Source organism: Trachypithecus francoisi, unplaced genomic scaffold (assembly GCF_009764315.1).
Source record: "Trachypithecus francoisi isolate TF-2019V2 unplaced genomic scaffold, Tfra_2.0 Lachesis_group1, whole genome shotgun sequence".
Classification (NCBI taxonomy): domain Eukaryota; kingdom Metazoa; phylum Chordata; class Mammalia; order Primates; family Cercopithecidae; genus Trachypithecus; species Trachypithecus francoisi.
This window is the reverse complement of record NW_022681454.1, coordinates 79,819,087-79,838,057: the sequence shown is the minus strand read 5'-3', so window position 1 is coordinate 79,838,057 and position 18,971 is coordinate 79,819,087. Positions and strand designations below refer to the sequence as shown.

At 38.4% G+C, this 18,971-nt stretch overlaps 2 protein-coding genes across 29 annotated transcripts in view; one reads left to right on the top strand and one right to left on the bottom strand.

The window, feature by feature from the left end:
• Positions 1–6,164, top strand: part of FIP1L1 (factor interacting with PAPOLA and CPSF1) — an 82,910-nt gene extending 76,746 nt beyond the window's left edge. For all 23 annotated transcript variants that reach the window (XM_033214679.1, XM_033214678.1, XM_033214673.1 and 20 more), the window contains one exon: positions 145–6,164. In XM_033214679.1, coding sequence (XP_033070570.1) covers positions 145–292 — 148 coding nt within the window. In that variant the 3' untranslated portion in view covers positions 293–6,164. The remainder of the gene's footprint in view (positions 1–144) is intronic.
• LNX1 (ligand of numb-protein X 1) overlaps positions 1,101–18,971 on the bottom strand; it is a 182,605-nt gene continuing 164,734 nt past the window's right edge. For 4 of the 6 annotated variants that reach the window (XM_033214660.1, XM_033214659.1, XM_033214658.1 and 1 more), the window contains 3 exons: positions 17,981–18,209; positions 2,237–2,395; positions 1,101–1,847 (listed from right to left, as the gene is read on the bottom strand). In XM_033214660.1, the coding sequence (XP_033070551.1) occupies positions 1,712–1,847; positions 2,237–2,395; positions 17,981–18,209 (524 nt within the window). In that variant the 3' untranslated portion in view covers positions 1,101–1,711. The remainder of the gene's footprint in view (positions 1,848–2,236; positions 2,396–17,980; positions 18,210–18,971) is intronic. The other 2 variants (XM_033214661.1, XM_033214662.1) reach the window with 1 other exon arrangement.

Below are 18,971 nucleotides of genomic sequence, written 5' to 3'. Positions count from 1 at the left end.
AAAACTGATTCTTCCCCACACTATATTGATGAGAAAATGCATTAGATTATTTTAAACCCAGTGTTATATTGAGAATTTCCTTAGAGTGATTGGATTTTTGTCACTGATTGTGTATTTAAACAGAACACACCTTTTTTATTTCAGTAATAGTAGACGTCGCCATGAAAGTGAAGAAGGAGATAGTCACAGGAGACACAAACACAAAAAATCTAAAAGAAGCAAAGAAGGAAAAGAAGTGGGCAGTGAGCCTGCCCCTGAACAGGAGAGCACCGAAGCTACACCTGCAGAATAGGCATGGTTTTGGCCTTTTGTGTATATTAGTACCAGAAGTAGATACTATAAATCTTGTTATTTTTCTGGATAATGTTTAAGAAATTTACCTTAAATCTTGTTCTGTTTGTTAGTATGAAAAGTTAAAGTTAACTTTTTTTCCAAAATAAAAGAGTGAATTTTTCATGTTAAGTTAAAAATCTTTGTCTTGTAATATTTCAGAAATAAAGACAGCAATGACTTTATATCCAAGAAAGGAATGTGAATGAGTCACTTAACAGGGACTCTAAAGAGCTGTATTAGCTGTGTACATAAACAAATTATCTGAGAAAAGGTCAAGGTTCCACTTGGGCCACAGTTTTGTTAATCAAACAAACAAAACACCAGTCTCGTAAGAGGCTGCACTACAAAAGGCAACAAAGGGTCCCTCTAAGGCTTGAGACTAAAACTAGTCTTTATCATTACTGCTGTGACACTCTTGCTGAGTATATTAAGAGACTCATACATTTTTGCTATCAATCATCACAACTTTTTGATAGCATTTGGGTTCCTGGTGAAACCAAATGGGGTACACTTTCATATCCAAATTAATAAAATCTATAAGGCATTTGGGTGGGCTCTATGAAATAAATTACCCTTAGTGTAGTTTCTAGGAGGCACGTGTACAAACACTCTTCATGTGGCACAAATTTAAATAGCCTCATGACCATGTCTATGAGCCAGGGTCAAGCTGGTTTGGCCTTGATGCATTTCCCAAGGCCCACTGGTGGAGCAGCGCAAGTTTTTACACAGTCACTAACAATTGTGGAAAAAAGAGCTTTAGCCATTTCTTACTAAAACAAAACAAGTTTATAATTCTCTGAGCATTTTTAGGGATAACCCTAGAAGACATTTGTCAATGATGGTAACAAATAACATGGTATTTGAAAGGATAAATTACTAGGATCTTTTAAATGGTGGTAATACAAGTAACCTTAATTAGTATCGCATACTAAAAGACAACTATAATTTCTGAAAAATATGTATTTATTGTTTGATGAAAGCATTGTTTCTCAGCAATGCATTTAAAAAAATCTTTTAGCTGTAAATTAAAAATGGTCATAATGTACCCTTGGCAGACTTCAGCATATACCAAATTTTAAATTTAAGTCAACTTGAATTCAGTGGGGTATACAAATCATTTTAGCTGTTTAGGGCTTTTTACTGAATAGAAAAAATATAAACAAAGTTGTAGAATAATGAGAAATCCTCCACACTGAAAAAAAACTAGTAGTTTTAATTTTTTTGGAATCATTTTCTGAGGTGTAACTGACTTTCATTAGATCATACTTTTCCTGACATTTTAACAGTGTATTTACATATAAAAACTGACAAGATAAATACAGTGTTTCAACTTAGCCTATTTGTGATTTTTCTGTTTTTCTCTGACCAATCATTGATTCTATAAAAAAGTGCCAGGCCAAGAAACAATAGTTAGAGTAATTCTTCCTTTAAGTTCTTTCAGCAGTCTTGCCAAGCAAGCATGTATCATTCCTGATGTACTTCTACCATTGACAGCAAGAAGAATATCACCACATCTAAAAAAAAAAAAAAAACCAAGATATGATTAGTATTTTAATTCATTGCTGAAGTTAATGCAAGTTTATCTTAGTGGTCCTAATTTTTGCTGCATCTGACCATTTTAATGATGTTACTTTTAATTTAGTTATTTCTTGCCTCTTATTTACATTCTCCAGACTCACTATCCACTCAGCTTGTATTAGAAGGAATGCTAAAAGTATGGGGAGTTTTAGTATGGGACTAAGAATATGTGTAATTATTTTGGATTTCTCAGAAGTTGAATGCACATAAATACTTTTAACTCCCCACAAAGTATAATGAATACATGCCTTATCTCAAATGAGGCCAAGCTTTGGCATTTATTAAACAACATTTAATACAAGTTTTTTTGGTTAGTCATTATTACCTAATTCTTCCATCATTGTATGCTGGTGTTCCTTCAACAATGGATTTGATGAAAAAAGGTTTGTTTCCATTGTATTCTTCATAACCTCCTACAATGCAGAAGCCCAGACTTCCAGCTGTGTTTCTTCGTAATATAATGTCTTTACAGTTATACAAGCACCTGAAATAGAATGTAGTCAGTGTACATGCATATTTAAGTGTTACAGTTAAGGGAATATTTACTGTGATTCATTCCCCATTCCTTTTGTTGGCATTTTTAATGGCTAAGTAGCACTGCATAGGTCCCACTCAAAATTGTATCGTACCTTGGTGACCTTTGTGCTGTTAGCTGGCTTTTTGTAATTGAACCTCTGTTTTCCAGAAAACTGACACCCCTATTGTATTCTGTTATACATCTACTGGGAACGATAATCAAGAAGACTGCTTGAATTTGTATTAGCAAAAAGTTGGATAAACCTAAATCCTTATTGGTGAACAAACATGGATGTCATATTTTTATTTACTTGATATAATTTTTAATGAAGGCAAAAATCCTTTGAATAATTTCAATGAAAGCAATTTAAACCTAATCCTAATAAATGAATTTGTATACTTCTTTTGACCTTGGAAAAATACTACTTTGCACCCAATTCTACATGTTTGGCAAGTCATAGAGAAGCATGCAGGCATAAAGTGAATGGAAACAGATGCACTTAAAGATTATAAGAACAATTCATATAGGAGGAAACACAAACTGCAGGAAACTGGATAGGAAGTTATAAAAGGAATGGGAGAAGGAAAGGCCCAGCTCTTCTGTAAATTAGAATCCTCAACTAAAATAGCAAATGAGATTGAAGAAATTTTTATTCACTGGCCCCTAATGGATCAGTGTTCATATAGGTACAGGCCAAGTGTTAACTATGTTACAGTTGCCATAGAAGTGTGTGTCAGGAGTTGAATTTTACTCTATATGACCTTGTTCACTACCTTTGTAGCTGTAGTCCAGGAATTGTTTTGAAAGGAAATTGGCCTTTTCATGTTGCCAGAAATCAAGATACGGCTATTTTGTTTATATACCGTACCTTAAAAATATTAATTACTTTTTAGAACCAATAAAAAGTCTTGTGAAATGTTAAGTGATAAAGGTGATCATTACATTTGTTACCAACCTTGTTAGTCAATGTGACATGACTTTTTTCATGATGTTTTCACTTGAAATAAAATGAGCTTTAGGGTTTGTTTGGCAAATACCTTTAAAATGTATTGCTGAAATTCAACTCGAACCAGTTCTGAATCTGTTGTCATACATATACATCATAACAATTTCTTTTACTGAAATGATTGCTTAAAAGTATGAATTTCATTAAATTTCATATTTTGTAAAATATGTATCTGCTGCATTTCACAGTAAACCTTGATGTCAGTGGTAAATTCATTCTTTGGGAGCTGTGGTATGTCAGATACACATTTTACTTAATGGTTCACTGACTCCTCATATACAAAGCAGGTAACTGACTATTCTGTAAATACCAAAGCATTAACATTCCCACCTGGGAGGATATGTGCCCAATTTTTTGGAGAAAGGTAAGAATTAGATGATTGTTATCCAAGGTCATGATCAAATATCAGTTTTAACATTGCCCAGTTTGATTCTTTAAAATATATAAATGAGTATACTCTTAATGAATATTTCATATGGAGAAGCTGTAAACATAACCATCTAAAACATTACATGTTCTAGTTCAAAGCTTTGAACCCAGTAAGTCACAGTGTGTCCATTTTCTAAGCTCTTGATACTGGAGAGAACACACTGCTTTGATCGTCTTTCTGCAGATATTTAAACAAAACACAAAATCCCCTGCCCTCCTGAAGCATCCATTCAAGTTGATACCAGTGTTACTTGTTTTATTTCCTTAAAAAGTAAATGCTTTCTTTTATTGGTGTTGAATATTTAACTTTATTGCAGCAGTGAGAACTCCTTATGTTAACCCGTTTCAAAGTCAGACCCTGGTCTGACTTTGTGGGCATTTTTTTCTTAAGTTGGGTTATTTTACTCCCCACTGGGAAATGTGGCAGCTGTTTTTGATCAGTGACCTCAGATACTAGGTGGCTTTAAACTTTGAATGTAAATGTGGGCTTTTTTCCTATTCTGCACTCATTCTCTAAATTTAGGCCTATCAAAAAAGATTTGGCATAGTATAAGGAGTTTGGTAGTTTTTCCCAATGAGAAAATTTGGGTTACCTCAAGAACAAATTGAATGAAATGAGTTAATGAGTATGGTGACTCATTTGATTTCCACTGAAATGAGTTAATGAGAATGGTGAAGTCTTGAGCTGCTCAAGAAGCTTAAGTTTTTTTCTAAATTTTTATATATCCCCTTATACTACTAATTTAGTCAATACATATTTGAGAACACTGACTTTGAACTAAGTCTGCAGACTACAAAGAACACTGAGGCAGAGCCTCTTTCCTAAGAAAAACACTGTTTAGAAAATAAATCAAGTGCATCAGCCAAAGCCAGTGGAGATCTTATTTCTTCCTGATTTAAATTATTGTAAATTTTTCATTGCTAAGTGGTGTTAGAATAGCAGAGGTTGGAAAGAGGTTGGATGTAGGATGTTTTGAGCTCTTTGTGAGAGCAGAAAATTGGAAATTGAATCTATAGAAACAATCCTTTCACAGAATGTTGCTTTATTATTTTGCTAGCCCTGTGTTCAGAAAGATTTAAGTTCTTGGCCCCAATTTATATGTAACAACTATGACCATTAACTTAATAGATTCCAGTGAGTAATGTAGAGCCTCCTACTATGATTAACCTAGCATTTATTCCCTCTTCTGGATCAGGTACCTTTCAGTCTGTGGTGAAGGGACCACCTTTTTTTTTTTTTTTTTCCTAGTTTATTGTAGACTAATACTTTGGTTAAATAAAAAATGAATTTCTAGAAAAATGAAATGTTGAACCCCAATTTGTGTTGTACATAACAAATATAAAATGTTATAATCAACATAAAAGGAAAAAGACTTATAAAAACTATGCATTGCTCATTTATTTATGGGAAGTTAATATGGACAATCACTGTTACACTCATAATTTTGTGTTCCTCAATTATTTTTCTAAAATCATGAGAGAAATGCTGAGTCCCCATATTAAATGTCTATATGCATACTTTGAACAAACAGGTATAGCAATGTTTAATGTAAGTGAGGTTGCTTACTACAATAAGTTGACACTGCTACTTGCAGAGGATAAGGGATAGCTAAACCATTTTCTACTACACTATTAGTAGAAAAGACAGTGTCACATATATATGTTCAGGATAACAGAAGATTTTAAAGCACTTTTAGTAAGCTCAGGCAAGTGATAATTTAACTTCAAAATTTGTCTTTATTCCTCAATGATAGCCAATTACAACAATTTATACTATAAAGTTAGAGTCAAATTTAAATTTTATCTCAATGACACGGACTTTGAATTCATGAATTCTGTGTTGGTTTATTCTGAAAATCAGAACATTCTATAAAATATGTACCATGTTTGATAACTTTTTGCAACTGTGCAATATAAAATTTACCACCTACTTCATTGATAATTGTTATCAAGTTACATCATAACAACTTATGGAAGCTATTCTTCCAAGCGTCTTTCACTTTGCCCTTTGATGTTATTGGCCATTGGAAAACATCTTGCATTTTTTTCCTGGCAGGAAATATTAAGCTCAGTAAAAATATTGAAGATAATCTGGCAAATAAACAAGTGTGGCTATCCAGTTTACATCTTTAAAAAGTTGGGACCAAACTGGCTTCCTATCTTGCAGAAAAAAATAAGGGTTTGATCTATGGTTCAAACATTTTTGACAGAACTTCTCTTTACTTGTTACTCAGCATGCAATAATAGTTTGTTATGATTGGCTTCCTTATTATCACATAATAAAGAGAATAAACTAGTAAACTAGTATCTAATGCACTAGCCTTTATGTAACCACAATTTTTACTATGTCACTAAACACATTATTTAGTTTGGCTGATACCACAGGAAAATTTTCTGAAGGAGCCACTGTATTAAGTTACATTCATTCTCCAGCAGCTTCTTTAATCTGCGGAGTCAGTACTCCAGAAAGTTTTACAATCAATGCAACCGCACCAGCAAAACATACCCCTACCTAAAACTTAAACTTCCAATTCACCAACAATGTAAACTTCCTTAGTTGTATATGGTTCAGAGCTAGTTGTGTTTATTGCCAAAGAACTTTTTTAAAATTCTGATATCATGTTTAAATTGTATATACACTAAAAAGATTTGCCTGTGTATTCAAGTTAAAATGAAAAATATGTTGCTGGCTTTTTTTGAAGTTGGTTTTCATATCATTAGTTATGAAACATAGTACCCTTTTTACCACAGATTCACCCAATGTTTCTAAGCAAATTTTAGTTTTCACAAATACCTTGGCAATGTGTATATACATTTTAAATCTTACTTAAAATGCTACTTTATTATAGGAAGTCCACAAAGTATATAGTTTGTGCATGGTATATTGGCATCTACTTCTGGTGACTTTTTAATTAAATACTCTTTCAAAAAATTATTTTGGCTTTTTGTTTGTAAGAGGCATTTATGATTCCATTGTTTTATTAGCCAACACCTCCACAAGTGGTTTTACTATTTCACCAACAATGACAGCTGCAAACCCAAGCTCCACAGAGGAGTAAAAGCAGCATAAACTTTTTGTCTTAAGAAAAAAAAATCACATATTATTTGGAATCACTTCTATTGTACTGTTTTCAGAAAAGATATGTCTTGTCTTGACAAAAATCCAGTGAAGCTTAATTCACCAACTATAAATAGGCTACTTCTCTAATTTGGCCAGTAATGTTGAACTACATACTTAAAGCAGCTTTGATTAAAATGTAAATGATCGTAAAAATACGTTTAAAAAGAAACCTGACAGTCTCTCAGATTTTTATACATATTTTGGTGACAGCTAAGAAAACTTAAAATATAGGTTTTAATGTGGGGTCCTACTGTGCATGATACAGTGATCCCCTACTGGGATGCAGATTGCACAACATAAAACTCACCTTGCGAGTTCAACAGCATCCCCTTCAACAAGAGTTTACTGATTATATTTGAATGATGTAGCAATGTCAAATTGCTATAAAAGTTTCTAAACAATTTCTGTGCTTATTGCAGACCAATAATACAGTTTGTGGATTAGCACTGGTCTATTGCCCATTGCTCTGAATAATTTTTAAAGAAGTAAAACATACAAAAGAAATATTACAGGTTTCTTTTAAAAGTTATTAAGGAAGAAAGCTTTAGACTATGATGCGCCTAAACAGGAGTATAGAATTAAAAATTCTTGGCCAGGCAAGGTGGCTCACACCTTTAATCCCAGCACTTTGGGAGGCTGAGGCAGGCAGATCACTTGAGCCTAGGAGTTCCAGACTAGACTGACCAACATGGCAAAACCCTGTCTCTACCAAAAACACAAAAACTAACCAGGTGTGGTGGCGGGCACCTGTAATCCCAGCTACATTGGGGGCTGAGACTGGAGGATGACTTGAGCCTGGGAGGTTGAGGCTGCAGTGAACCAAGACTGTGCCACTGCACTTCAGCCTGGGCAACAGAGTGAGACCCTGTCTCAAAAAAGAAGGGAAAGGGAAAGAGAGGGAAGGGAAGGGAGAAAGAAAGAAAAGAAAAGAAAGAAGAAATAAAAACTAAAAATTCTCTCAGGTAAATTTGAGCATTTTTCTCATCCATATGGTGCTTATCTATATCATTGCCATGAGTTAACTATCCCCAAAGTCTCCTTTTCTAGCACTCCACTCTGATCCTCACCTCTCATGGACTCAGTGCCCCATTCCAACAGATTTTTGACTCCATCTGGACTGGATGCCTACTTTTCCTAGATGGTTGGGAAAGACCTCTAAAGAGGTAACATTTAGTCCATGACCTGAATAACAAGAGGTAGCCAGAAAATGTGAAGCACAGAGTATTTCAAGCAGAGAGAGCCTGGACTTTTGAAATATAATAAAAAACAGAATACTACAAGGGACTTATCACAAGAAGCAGCACTATAGGAGGATGAAATAATGTGTGCTTTCAGCTAACTGGTGACAGGGCCAGGTGTCTCATGAACCTAAGTCATGACAGAAAAGCAGTGAGTAAGGAAACCAGGACAAGATGTCCTGGGATCCACTCCCAGGCTTGTCTATGCTGTCCCTCCTGTGCTACAGTGTTTGAAACATGCATGGAAAACACCTCCAGTTGTGTATTCTGTATTATTGAAAGTTACAGTTGACATTTCCTTGGCAAGTTTTCCTACTGTATTAATTCTAGGTGACAACTGAGCCTTAATAGTTTTAAAAGATTGAGCCAGTCAGTGCCCAAGGACATGCTGGCTATTCTTCAGTAAGTCAATCAGAGGAAAGATCCAAAATTTATTATCTTATAAAACAGAACTAGAGACCATAATAAGGGCATGGAAAACATTCCAAACTGAACTCCAAAGTAACACAATCATGAAGTTCAATGCTGCTACAAGGTCGCGGTGTCCAGCTTCACCTGGCAATACTGTGAGACCCCTGTTGGCTTCTTCCCCCAGACGCTTCTCTCTCTACCCAGCCAGGTCCCTCTCTACTCTGATCTCTCAGACTTCTCCCCCAACCACAGGTTCTGGACACACAGTCCTTTTTGCCATTCCTGGACCATGCCACGTTCGCTCCCACCTGTGGGCTTTTGTTTAACTGCTCTGCCAGAATTCTCTGCTGTGCTTCCACTGCCAGCTACTTCCTGTTATTCAGGTTATGAACTAAATGTCATCTCTTTAGAGATCTTTCCCAACCACCTAGAACAAAGTGGACATCCAGTCCAGATGGAATGAAAGGTCTTGCAAAGGAGATTTTGGGGTAGTAACTATGGGTAATGATACAGATAAAAACCAGGAGGACAAGAAAATCCCACAAAGAAACACAGCAAGAGAAGGACTGTAACATGTCCACTCTACGAATCCATAAACAGGCCTGTGGTGATGATATTAAAGAGTGTGATTTTGTGGCAAGAGTGGGAAGGGGAGAGAAGCAAGATGTGGTGAGTTGAGGAGTGAATAAAGGGAGAAGTGGATACAGTGACAATCACTTCAAGATATTCACTTGTTAGAAGAAAGAAAAAGCTGGAAGACTCAGAGAAGCTTATGATTCTTTAACAGAGCAGAAACTTGAACCTACTGAACAGGTGAGAAAATACAGCCAGCAGAGAAGGAAGAGCACAGAAAGGGAGGAGGGATGATCTTTGAGAAGGCGCAGGAGGGGAAACTTCAGAGCAGTGCAGTGGACAGGAGAAGGGACTCCTCCTTCATGGTGCCCGGAGGCAAACAGGAAAGGCTGGATATGGACTTACACAAAGCAAGAGGTATGAAGGCAGAAAGGTAACGAAGGCGCCATTCATAGCAGCTAGATTTGTTACTTCCTGTTATTCAGGTCATGAACTAAATGTCATCTCTTTAGAGGTCTTTCCCAACCACCTAGACCAAAGTGGACATCCAGTCCAGATGGAATGAAAGGTCTTGCAAAGGAGATTTTGGGGTAGTAACTATGGGTAATGATACAGATAAGAACCAGGAGGACAAGAAAATCCCACAAAGAAACACAGCAAGAGAAGGACTGTAACATGTCCTTCTCATGTAGGAAGTGCAGGTATTTGCTGGGGGGAAAGGGGTCGGTAGAGCTGCTGGAGGTTTAAGTTGCTCAGAGTATGTGGGACACTGCTGCTGTAGAGAATGACAGAAGACAGCTGATAAACAATGTCAAAGGATACAGGAGCGGCACTGTGGGCCCACCTGAAGGTGGTGACCACAGGTTTAAAGGGTATCTGTTGTTTGATTTTCCCCAGCAGTGTTCTGAGACTGAGTTGTAGGCTTGGAGAAAATGTACATAATTGGACAATCCAGGGGGTTGTAATTTTGCCAGATAGTCCAGAAGGGTGATGGAGTAAGAAAGTGGAAAATAATGACTCCAAAAAAAAGAAAAAGATGGTTGATGCGATTGTCCGTGGACCCCAACAGCGTTAGGATGGAGGTGAAGACAGAAGGAAGAGGTTGAGGGAAAAGGTAAAGGGGTCTATGAACCCGAAGGGTCTATGGACTAGATGGCAGAAGTCTGTATTCACAACATCTGACTTTATGATTTCAAAGGGGGAGTGGTTCTAGGAGACGACAAGTTTGGGTGGAGGCCATGGAAGAGGGTGACTGAAATACTGACTTTTTTAAAAACAGTGCCCTTCTCTGCCTTCCTGGCCCATGTGTCACCCTCTACACTAAGGATTTACCCTTTCTTTTTTCTCTGAAAAGTTCCATCTGCATCCACTCCTTTACTGCTCAATATTTTCTTAAAACTTCTCCTGCTTAAGCCTCTGACTATACCCCATTAGGCCAAATCCAGCAAATATTGTTCTGTTCTTTCATTGGTGATTTCTTCTCAGTCTCCTTCAAGGGCTCTCCTTTCCTCAATCCTCTTCTCAATGGACCCCAATATTTTACGGAGCCCCTACACTGTACTACCTACATATTGATCCTGCCCAAATCTATCTTTAAAATTAAAATATGTTTTAGCAGATATAGGGTCTCATTATGTTGCCCAGGCACTGGTCTCAAACTCCTGGGCTCAAGCGATTCTCCCACTTCAGCCTCCCAAAATCCTGGGATTACAGGCATGAGCCACTGCACCCAGCCCCAAATCAATTTTTAGCTTATACTTTTCTCCAAAGTGTGGTTTCCAAACGGTGTGCCTTTCAGGGTGTCTGAAGGTAAAAAAAACATTTTTGTAATAACACTAAGACATTAGTGGCCTTTTTTATTCTTGTTTTCTTATGAGTATACAGTGGCATTTTCCAGAGGCCACATGATAGGTGATATAGCAACAGACGGAATGCGGGAGCAAATAAGAGCATCTAGTTATCTTCTCTTGAGCCAAACATTAAGAAGCTTTGCAAAAAATGTAAAATAATGCCATTCCTCTGAGTTTTTTTAAAACATTTTCTCATAAAAGATGATTTATGCTAACATAAAATAGGTTTATTTTAAATGACAATAAATTTCTCAGATTAATTTATGATAGGGTAATTTTATTAGATATAACCTACATAAACAAAAGCTCTTTGGGATTATCAGTATCTTTTAAAAAATGTATAACAATCTTGAGACAAAAGGCTTTAGGAATTGCCGTCCCAGACATGTTTATTAAACTTGGACATCCCACTGGTATCTAAAACACAACATGTCCAGAACAACAAATATATCTTCATTCTTCCTTAATATTGCAGAATAATTGCATTAATGGCTCTAATTCCTCACTCACTCTTGGTATCTATGTTCTTTATCACACAACTTTGCAGTGCCCTCCTACTCTGATTCTGGCCTCATCCATGAGCTCATCAGTCGAATGCTTGCCATGGCCAGTCAAACCCTAGACATGCAAGCATGACCAACCAAGATTAGCAACCACCTAAATGCAGAGCAGAGTGCAAATGCATGAGTGAGCCAGCCAAGATCTGTCAGCCCTAGCCTGGATCAGCTGAACCCCACAGACTCGTGAGCAAAATATATTCTTATTGTCACATGCTATTGAGGTTTTGTGGTTGTTATGGAGCACAACTGTGAAAATAATTGGTATTCCTACTCCTCTATTTGACTATATCCTCCAGCCAGATGAAGATATCATCATTTACTCCATTACTCCAACATCTTTTCTTTTTATTTATTTTAGACAGAGTCTCACTCTGTCACCCAGGCTAGAGTGCAGTGGCATGATCTCGGCTCACTGCCTCTGCCTACTGGGCTCAAGCAATTCTTCTGCCTCAACATCCTGAGTAGCTGTAACTACAGACATGCACCACCACTCCCGGCTAATTTTTTGTATTTTTAGTAGAGATGGGGGTTCACCATGTTGGCCAGGTTGGTCTCGAACTCCTGAACTCAGGTGATCTGCCTGCCTTGGCTTCCCAAAGTGCTGAGATTATAGGAGTGATCCAACACACCTGGCCTCCAACGAATTTCTAAATTCCCAAACCAGCCCAGTGAATGACAAAAGTCTGCTTCATTCAGACTCCTAAACTTGCTTTACAGTAGAGAGAAAACAAATTATATAGCTCACATTATTAAAGCCAAGTGTAGGCTTAGCATCCTCTTGAGGGTGCTCACAAAACTTCCATTGCATCACGGTAAAGCCATAGACTCTAAGACCAGAGAGCCTGGTTCAAATTTCAGCTCTGCCTATTAACTGGCCACGTAACCTTGGACAAGAGAACCACTCTGTGCGTTAGCTTTCTACCTTTAATGTGAGGATGCCATTAGTACCAAAATCACAGAGTTAATGTGAGTTTTAAATGAGTGAAAAATGCAAAGAACACATAAAGCTCTCACAAAAATGCCTGACACATAGAAAGGGCTTTATAAGTAATAGCCACAGCTGCCTCTTTTATTATTACTGCATAATGTGAATGCACCTGATAGTGTCCCTGTCTTATAGTAAAAATATGAAAGTTCTTTGACTTTAAAAGGAGAAGACATGAGATCTGTTTCCTTGCTATTCAATATAAACAATCTTCATTAAGATGTTTTATGAGTTTCAGGAGAGTAAAAGGTTAAAATTCTAAGGCAAGAGGAGAAATGAGTTAATGTGTATTACTACCATACTAGTCCAGATGAGAGCATGTTTGGAAAGACTTCCAGATGTGGAATGTGGGCCCTGAGAGCCAACAAAGAATGAAGCAGAAAGCCTTCAGTATTTCCTGAATCACTTCCAACTGAATGGCAGCTGATAATTTGTATAGCTGAGAGACAATGTCTGGAGCTGTTACCCAGGGGTCACTCTTGGCACACAATTCACACAACAATGCACATTTGCATTGTCCTTCATAGCCTACTTTTACTGTCTCCTCGATTAGTTCAGAACAAGCACAGCTTACCAATGCTACCTTCTTCATGTATACTCTGTGTCGTATCGCACTTAAGGACATAATTACAATGGATTTCCTGTTTCTAGACCTGCTGACAGGTTATATCATTTTTCTTCATTGGTAGAGCACCTTAGCTAATTGGCTGGATCACACATTGGGAAATTAGAATTTCCTCGAAATTTGTTAAGTGAAAGGGAAAAATATTTGGCCAAGTAGATTTGTAACTTGGAGGGAAATTTCTGTGGATTCAAAAATATCCATTTGCAGCTTAACTCTATGAATTCAAGTAACATGATTTTGCTGAGATATGACAAATGGCCTGAAATTCTTAGAGTGAATGATATTCATGCTAAATGGCTAGAGACATTTAAGCCAGTGGTATTGCATCAGTCAGGGAGAAACTGGTGTCCTCGAGGCTCTGAGGAGTCGAGATTAGAGACGGGAGCAGATGCCTCCTCCCATGAAAACTGAAAGAGGCTCATACCCTGGGACTATCTGAAGCCTGATCTAGGGGCATGACTGATTATTGATGACTTCTGAGAAATACCAGGAGGACACACTTCTAGTTTCAAAATGGCAGAGTGAAGCCTGTGTTTCCTCTTCTGCTTTAAAACATTACTATAAAAGCAAGTAGGAGCCTTGGAAACAGAAATGCAAATTCCATCTTAAACAAAACGAAGTGTCACCATATATGAGGGAGAGGTGCCAAAGGCAGTCAAAGAGGAAAAGATGGAAGAGAAGAAACTCACAGCTGGAGAGGATAGACCAAGCCAATAGAGCCTTGAGGTCTTAGCAAATGGCCACTCTAATGGGCAAAACACCCATTCTACATGGGAACGCCAGACACAAGAGGGCTGGCTGCTAGCAGGCTTCCCTGGGCCCAGATTGGCAGAAAATAAAGGCATGGGTAAGCCAATGAGAATCCGAGATAACACACAGGTAGGGGCTGCAGTTGGCCAGTGTGTGAGTGGAGTAAGAGAGACTATGGATTGTGCCCAGCCAGGCTGGGCTTAGTCAGCTGGGGACAAATAAACACACTCATTGCCTGGTGCCATAAGGAGAAATTTCTACTATCTGGAATATGGCACTGTTCTTTCCCCATGTTATAAACCTCCAGCAGATAGGACTCACCAGAAAAATGCTGCCACAGAAATGAAGTGCTACTACAAAAAATAAAATTTATAACCAACCATATTACTATGAATTTAAAATATTTCTGAAGCAACTGCTCTATGAACAAGAGCTCAATGCAGAGATAGGACTTCAAGGAAGATGAGACAACAGAAGAGATAAGCCAATGGAATAGAATAAAAAAGTAGAAGAGAAAAATAAAAACACCACAGCAATGAAAGTGGTTGCAAAGGAACAGAAATAATATTGAAAACACAGTGAGCATTGAAGGACAGATGCAAATAAGCCAGGAAAACATGCAGCACTATTTACAATCGCAAAGACACAGAATCAACCTAAATGCCCATCAGTGGTAGACTGGATAAAGGAAATGTGGTACATATATACCATGGATTACTATGCAGTCATAAAGAAGAACAAGATCATGTCTTTTGTGGGAATATGGTTGGATCTGGAGGCCATTATCCTTAGCAAACTAACTCAGGAACAGAAAACCAAATACCTCATGTTCTCACTTATAAGTGGGAACTAAATGATAAGAACTCACGGACACAGTAAGGGGGACAAGAGACACCAGGGCCGACTTGAGAGTGGAGGATGGAAGGAGGAAGAGGATCAGAAAAAATAACTCATGAGTACTAGGCTTAGTACCTGGGTGCTGAACTCATCTGTACAACAAACCCCTGTGACATGAATTTACCTATATAACAAACCTGCACATGTACCCCTGAACCTAAAATAAAAATTAAAAGTCAAGAAAATAAAATGGAGAAAAAAGAGTTGAAGAGGATCCTAGAATATTAAATATATGTAATATAAAATATATCAAAGAAACAAATATCTAGAGTTCCTAAAAAGCAGCAACAAAATAATAGAAGTTATTTTGAATGTTAAGTAAAAAGACCAAGCCACATATGGAGGGAAAGAAATGACATGAGCCTCACATTTCACACCATTCAGTGCTACTTAGCAGTGATGCAATGCCTATGTAGTCCTATAGGAATGAAGTGTGATACAATAAGATGCTACTCAGGCAACCCGGTGCATGGCTGTTTAGATGTACCATAATGTATTTAACCAGTTCCTAATTGGCAGTGGATACGACGATGGTGCAATGCCTATCATGATACCCAAAACATCAGATTTGTTTTTAAATAAAATGCATGGTATATAGGAGTGTATATGCTACCATTGTGTTTGTGTGTATGTGTGTACATATAAACACAGGCCAGGGGTGAGCAAATTACAGCCCAGCACAACACCTCATTTTATAAGTAAAATTTTATTGGAATGAATGGAACACAGCCTTCCCCATTCATTCACGTATTGCCTGTGGCTGTCTCACACCATAACAGCAGAAATGAGTAATTGCCACAGAGACCGTGTGGCCCTCAAAGCCTAAACTATCAGGCCCTTTTCAGAAAAAGCTTGCCAGCCTCTGACTTACAGTACACAAAAAATTGATAATGGTGATCACCTCTATTGAATGGATCTGAAGGGAAGGAGACTTACTTTTTGTTCTCTTTACACTCTTTGGTGCACTCTGAATTTTCTACCATGTTTATTCTATTGCTATAGGGAGAGGATGGAATGAAAGAAACTAGGAATCTCCAGGATTCTGAAAATCAGTGTTGTCTATGCCAGGACATCATGCTTCCTTACCACTGTCCATTTAGAGGAAATGAGCAAAGTGCAGACTCTACTTCTTCTTCTTCTTCTTTTTTTTTTTTCCAGACAGAGTCTCACTCTGTCACCCAGGTTGGAGTGCAGTGGCACGATCTCAGCTCACTGCAACCTCTGGCTCCTGGCTTCAAGCAATTCTCATGCCTCAGCCTCCTGAGGAGCTGGGACTATAGGCGTGTGCCACCATGCCTGGTTAATTTTTTGAATTTTTAGTAGAGACAGGGTATTGCCATGTTGGCCAGGCTGGTCTTGAACTCCTGGTCTCAACTGATCCATCCACCTCAGCCTCCCAAACTGCTGGGATTACAGGCATGAGCCACCATACCCAGCCCAGACTCTACTTCTAGCAAAAGCAGAGCAGTACCACGCCCAAGGGCAAATGACAAAATGTAGAGGGGAAGAAAGACATTCACTTGGTTGTATTTGGAGCAAAAAGCACCTCACATTGTCCTCTCTTACATAAATGAATAATGAGGGACTTTGATTATATGACAGAACAGCTTTCAAACACAAAAAACAAAACGATTTTAATAGATCCTAGTTTCAGAAAGATTTTTAAAAATAAAACTTTAAAGTAATACTCTCTACTTTCACTCAGGCTCAGTTCTAAAATGTCCAAAGGGTTTTAAACGGACTCAGTGCTCAGATTTTAACTGTTTAAGGACTTTTGAAAATGTACTGCTTTAGAAAACAATTTATCAACTAGTGAAGGCTCAAAAAGCAATCTAGTTCATTTTGCATTTGAGGCAGGGTTTTGTTTTTCTTAAAAAACTCACTTGAAATGTAAAAAGAGAGAGAAAATTATCCCCACCCTCAAGAAAAATGTACTAAAACTAAATGTCTCACTTTCATTTTTCCGTATTTAGTTCTATGCTAGTATCTCTTCAGTGATGCTAATATTTAGCATTATTCACACATTGGAATTAACAAGATGATCATCTGAAGGCCAATAGTTTATGCTCTAATGCAGGTGAGCAAACACGAACTTGTCTGTTCTTTGAATAGTTCTTATCTAGCCATTTTGTAAGGCTAACCCCAAATTCTTCCTTGAAGTAATTAAGTGAGACAAGTACATGACAACCCAGCTACTTCCTGAAGTTTTACACAAGAACTTCTCAGGAGCAGGCACTAAGGAGAGACGATCTAAGAATTGTCTCCAAATAAAAGGTGCTTAAACATCTTAGCAAAGGCAAAGTGTTCTGGTGCATGGTTTTATGTGCAGCCAAGGCCACTCAAAAGACAAAACTGGCCGGACACGGTGGCTCACACCTGTAATCCCAGCACTTTGCAAGGCCGAGGCAGGCAGATTGCTTGAAGTCAGGAGTTTGAGACCAGCCTGGGCAACATGGTGAAACCCCATCTCTATTAAAAATACAAAAATGAGCTGGGTGTGGTGGTGTGTGCCTATAGTCCCAGCTACTCGGGGAGGCTGAGGCAGGAGAATCATTTGAACCCAGGAGGCTTAGGTTGCAGTGAGCCGAGATCGCACCACTGCACTCTAGCCTGGGTGACAGAGCAAGACTCTATATAAAAATAAAATAAAATAAAATAAAATAAAATAAAGCCACAGAAGGCAGTCAGCCTCTCTGCAAGGTTCCAGGGCTGCCACTAGCAGATCAGGCAAAGGTGAACCTTCTCCTAGGTGGTGCAGCTCAGCTCCAGGGGGTGTAAACACAGGCTGGGTCTCTGCCCCCTCTGCCTGTCTGTGGAGTTCCATGCTGCATGAACAACCTACACAGCTGTACATGGCAGTCCTGTAAGCTCTGCAACCTGAACGCCAAACAGTGTTTCCACATTCAGGCTTTCATCCTTGCCCTAGAATGCCCGCATGCATTTTCAGTTACAAATGGGAAGAGAGAATTATTTCACAGTCCCATAATCAAGACTGGGTCTCATTAAGATGCTAGTGCCATGAATCAGCCCTAGAGAGTGAAAGAGTGGTTTAAGAAATGTAATCATTTCCTCCCACGCCCCTACAGGGATGTTGCATTGGGACTTACCGTGGTAATTCCAGCCACATGACCCAGGATGGGGACCAGTCACTGCGTGGGGCCATGTTGTGGTTGGAGTCCAGTGCTGCTGGGCTGCTGCAGTCTTCCTGGGGCTCATACTGTTTAACTTCCAAAGCTTTGAGTACTATCGAGGATGATGTTCTTTTCAATAATGCCACTGCCTCACTCCGGCTAACCTCTGTCAGTTCGACCCCATCCACATTCAACAAAATGTCACCTGATGACCAGAGAAGCAGAAGCTATCTTGAGTGAGAGCACAAACATGACTTCTGCTTAAAGTGCAAGGGGGTAGGGGCTGACTGGGACGCAGAGAGGCAGAGGGTAAAGGTTTTCTTTGTTGACGGGAGGCTGGGTGCTCACATAGCAAATGGTAAACAGTGTGTGCATTCCAAGGTGCTGTTAAGACTTGTTTGGGGTTTTCTAAAGCACACCTATCGGTGTTTGGCTCTTGCTGAAGGAAGGAAGGAAGGAAGAGAGAGAGGAAAATTAGTCTTGTTCACTATTTAATCAAAGAAAACCTACTTTTTCACTCTTTTGTTTCTTGTTTTTAGCATAAAGTAGGAGGATCTGGCAAAAGCTCCAGCATTTGCACAGAGCCAGGCATGTAGTAGACATCCAGTAAATATGGATTGAATGAAAAGAAACTACCCATGAGAGTGTCTGGCAGAGGAGTCTTGGAGCTGCACTCTTAAAGAAGCAGAAAGAACAACATTTTCATTGCCAAGGTGAAAATAGCTACTACTGGTTAAGCACCTACTATGTGCAAGATCATTTCCATACAGATCATATAATCCTCTAGCTCATGTTCTGTTAACAAGTCATTTGTTAACAAGCCACTTTGTTTGGCCTCATCATTCTCCACCCAAGTGTTTTGCAGAAAAGAGAAATTAAAACATACATCTCTCCTATTTCCATTTTCTATTCTTTTATCTTCATCCTGTTTCTTTCTGTCCCATTTTGCTTATCTTTCTTATACAGA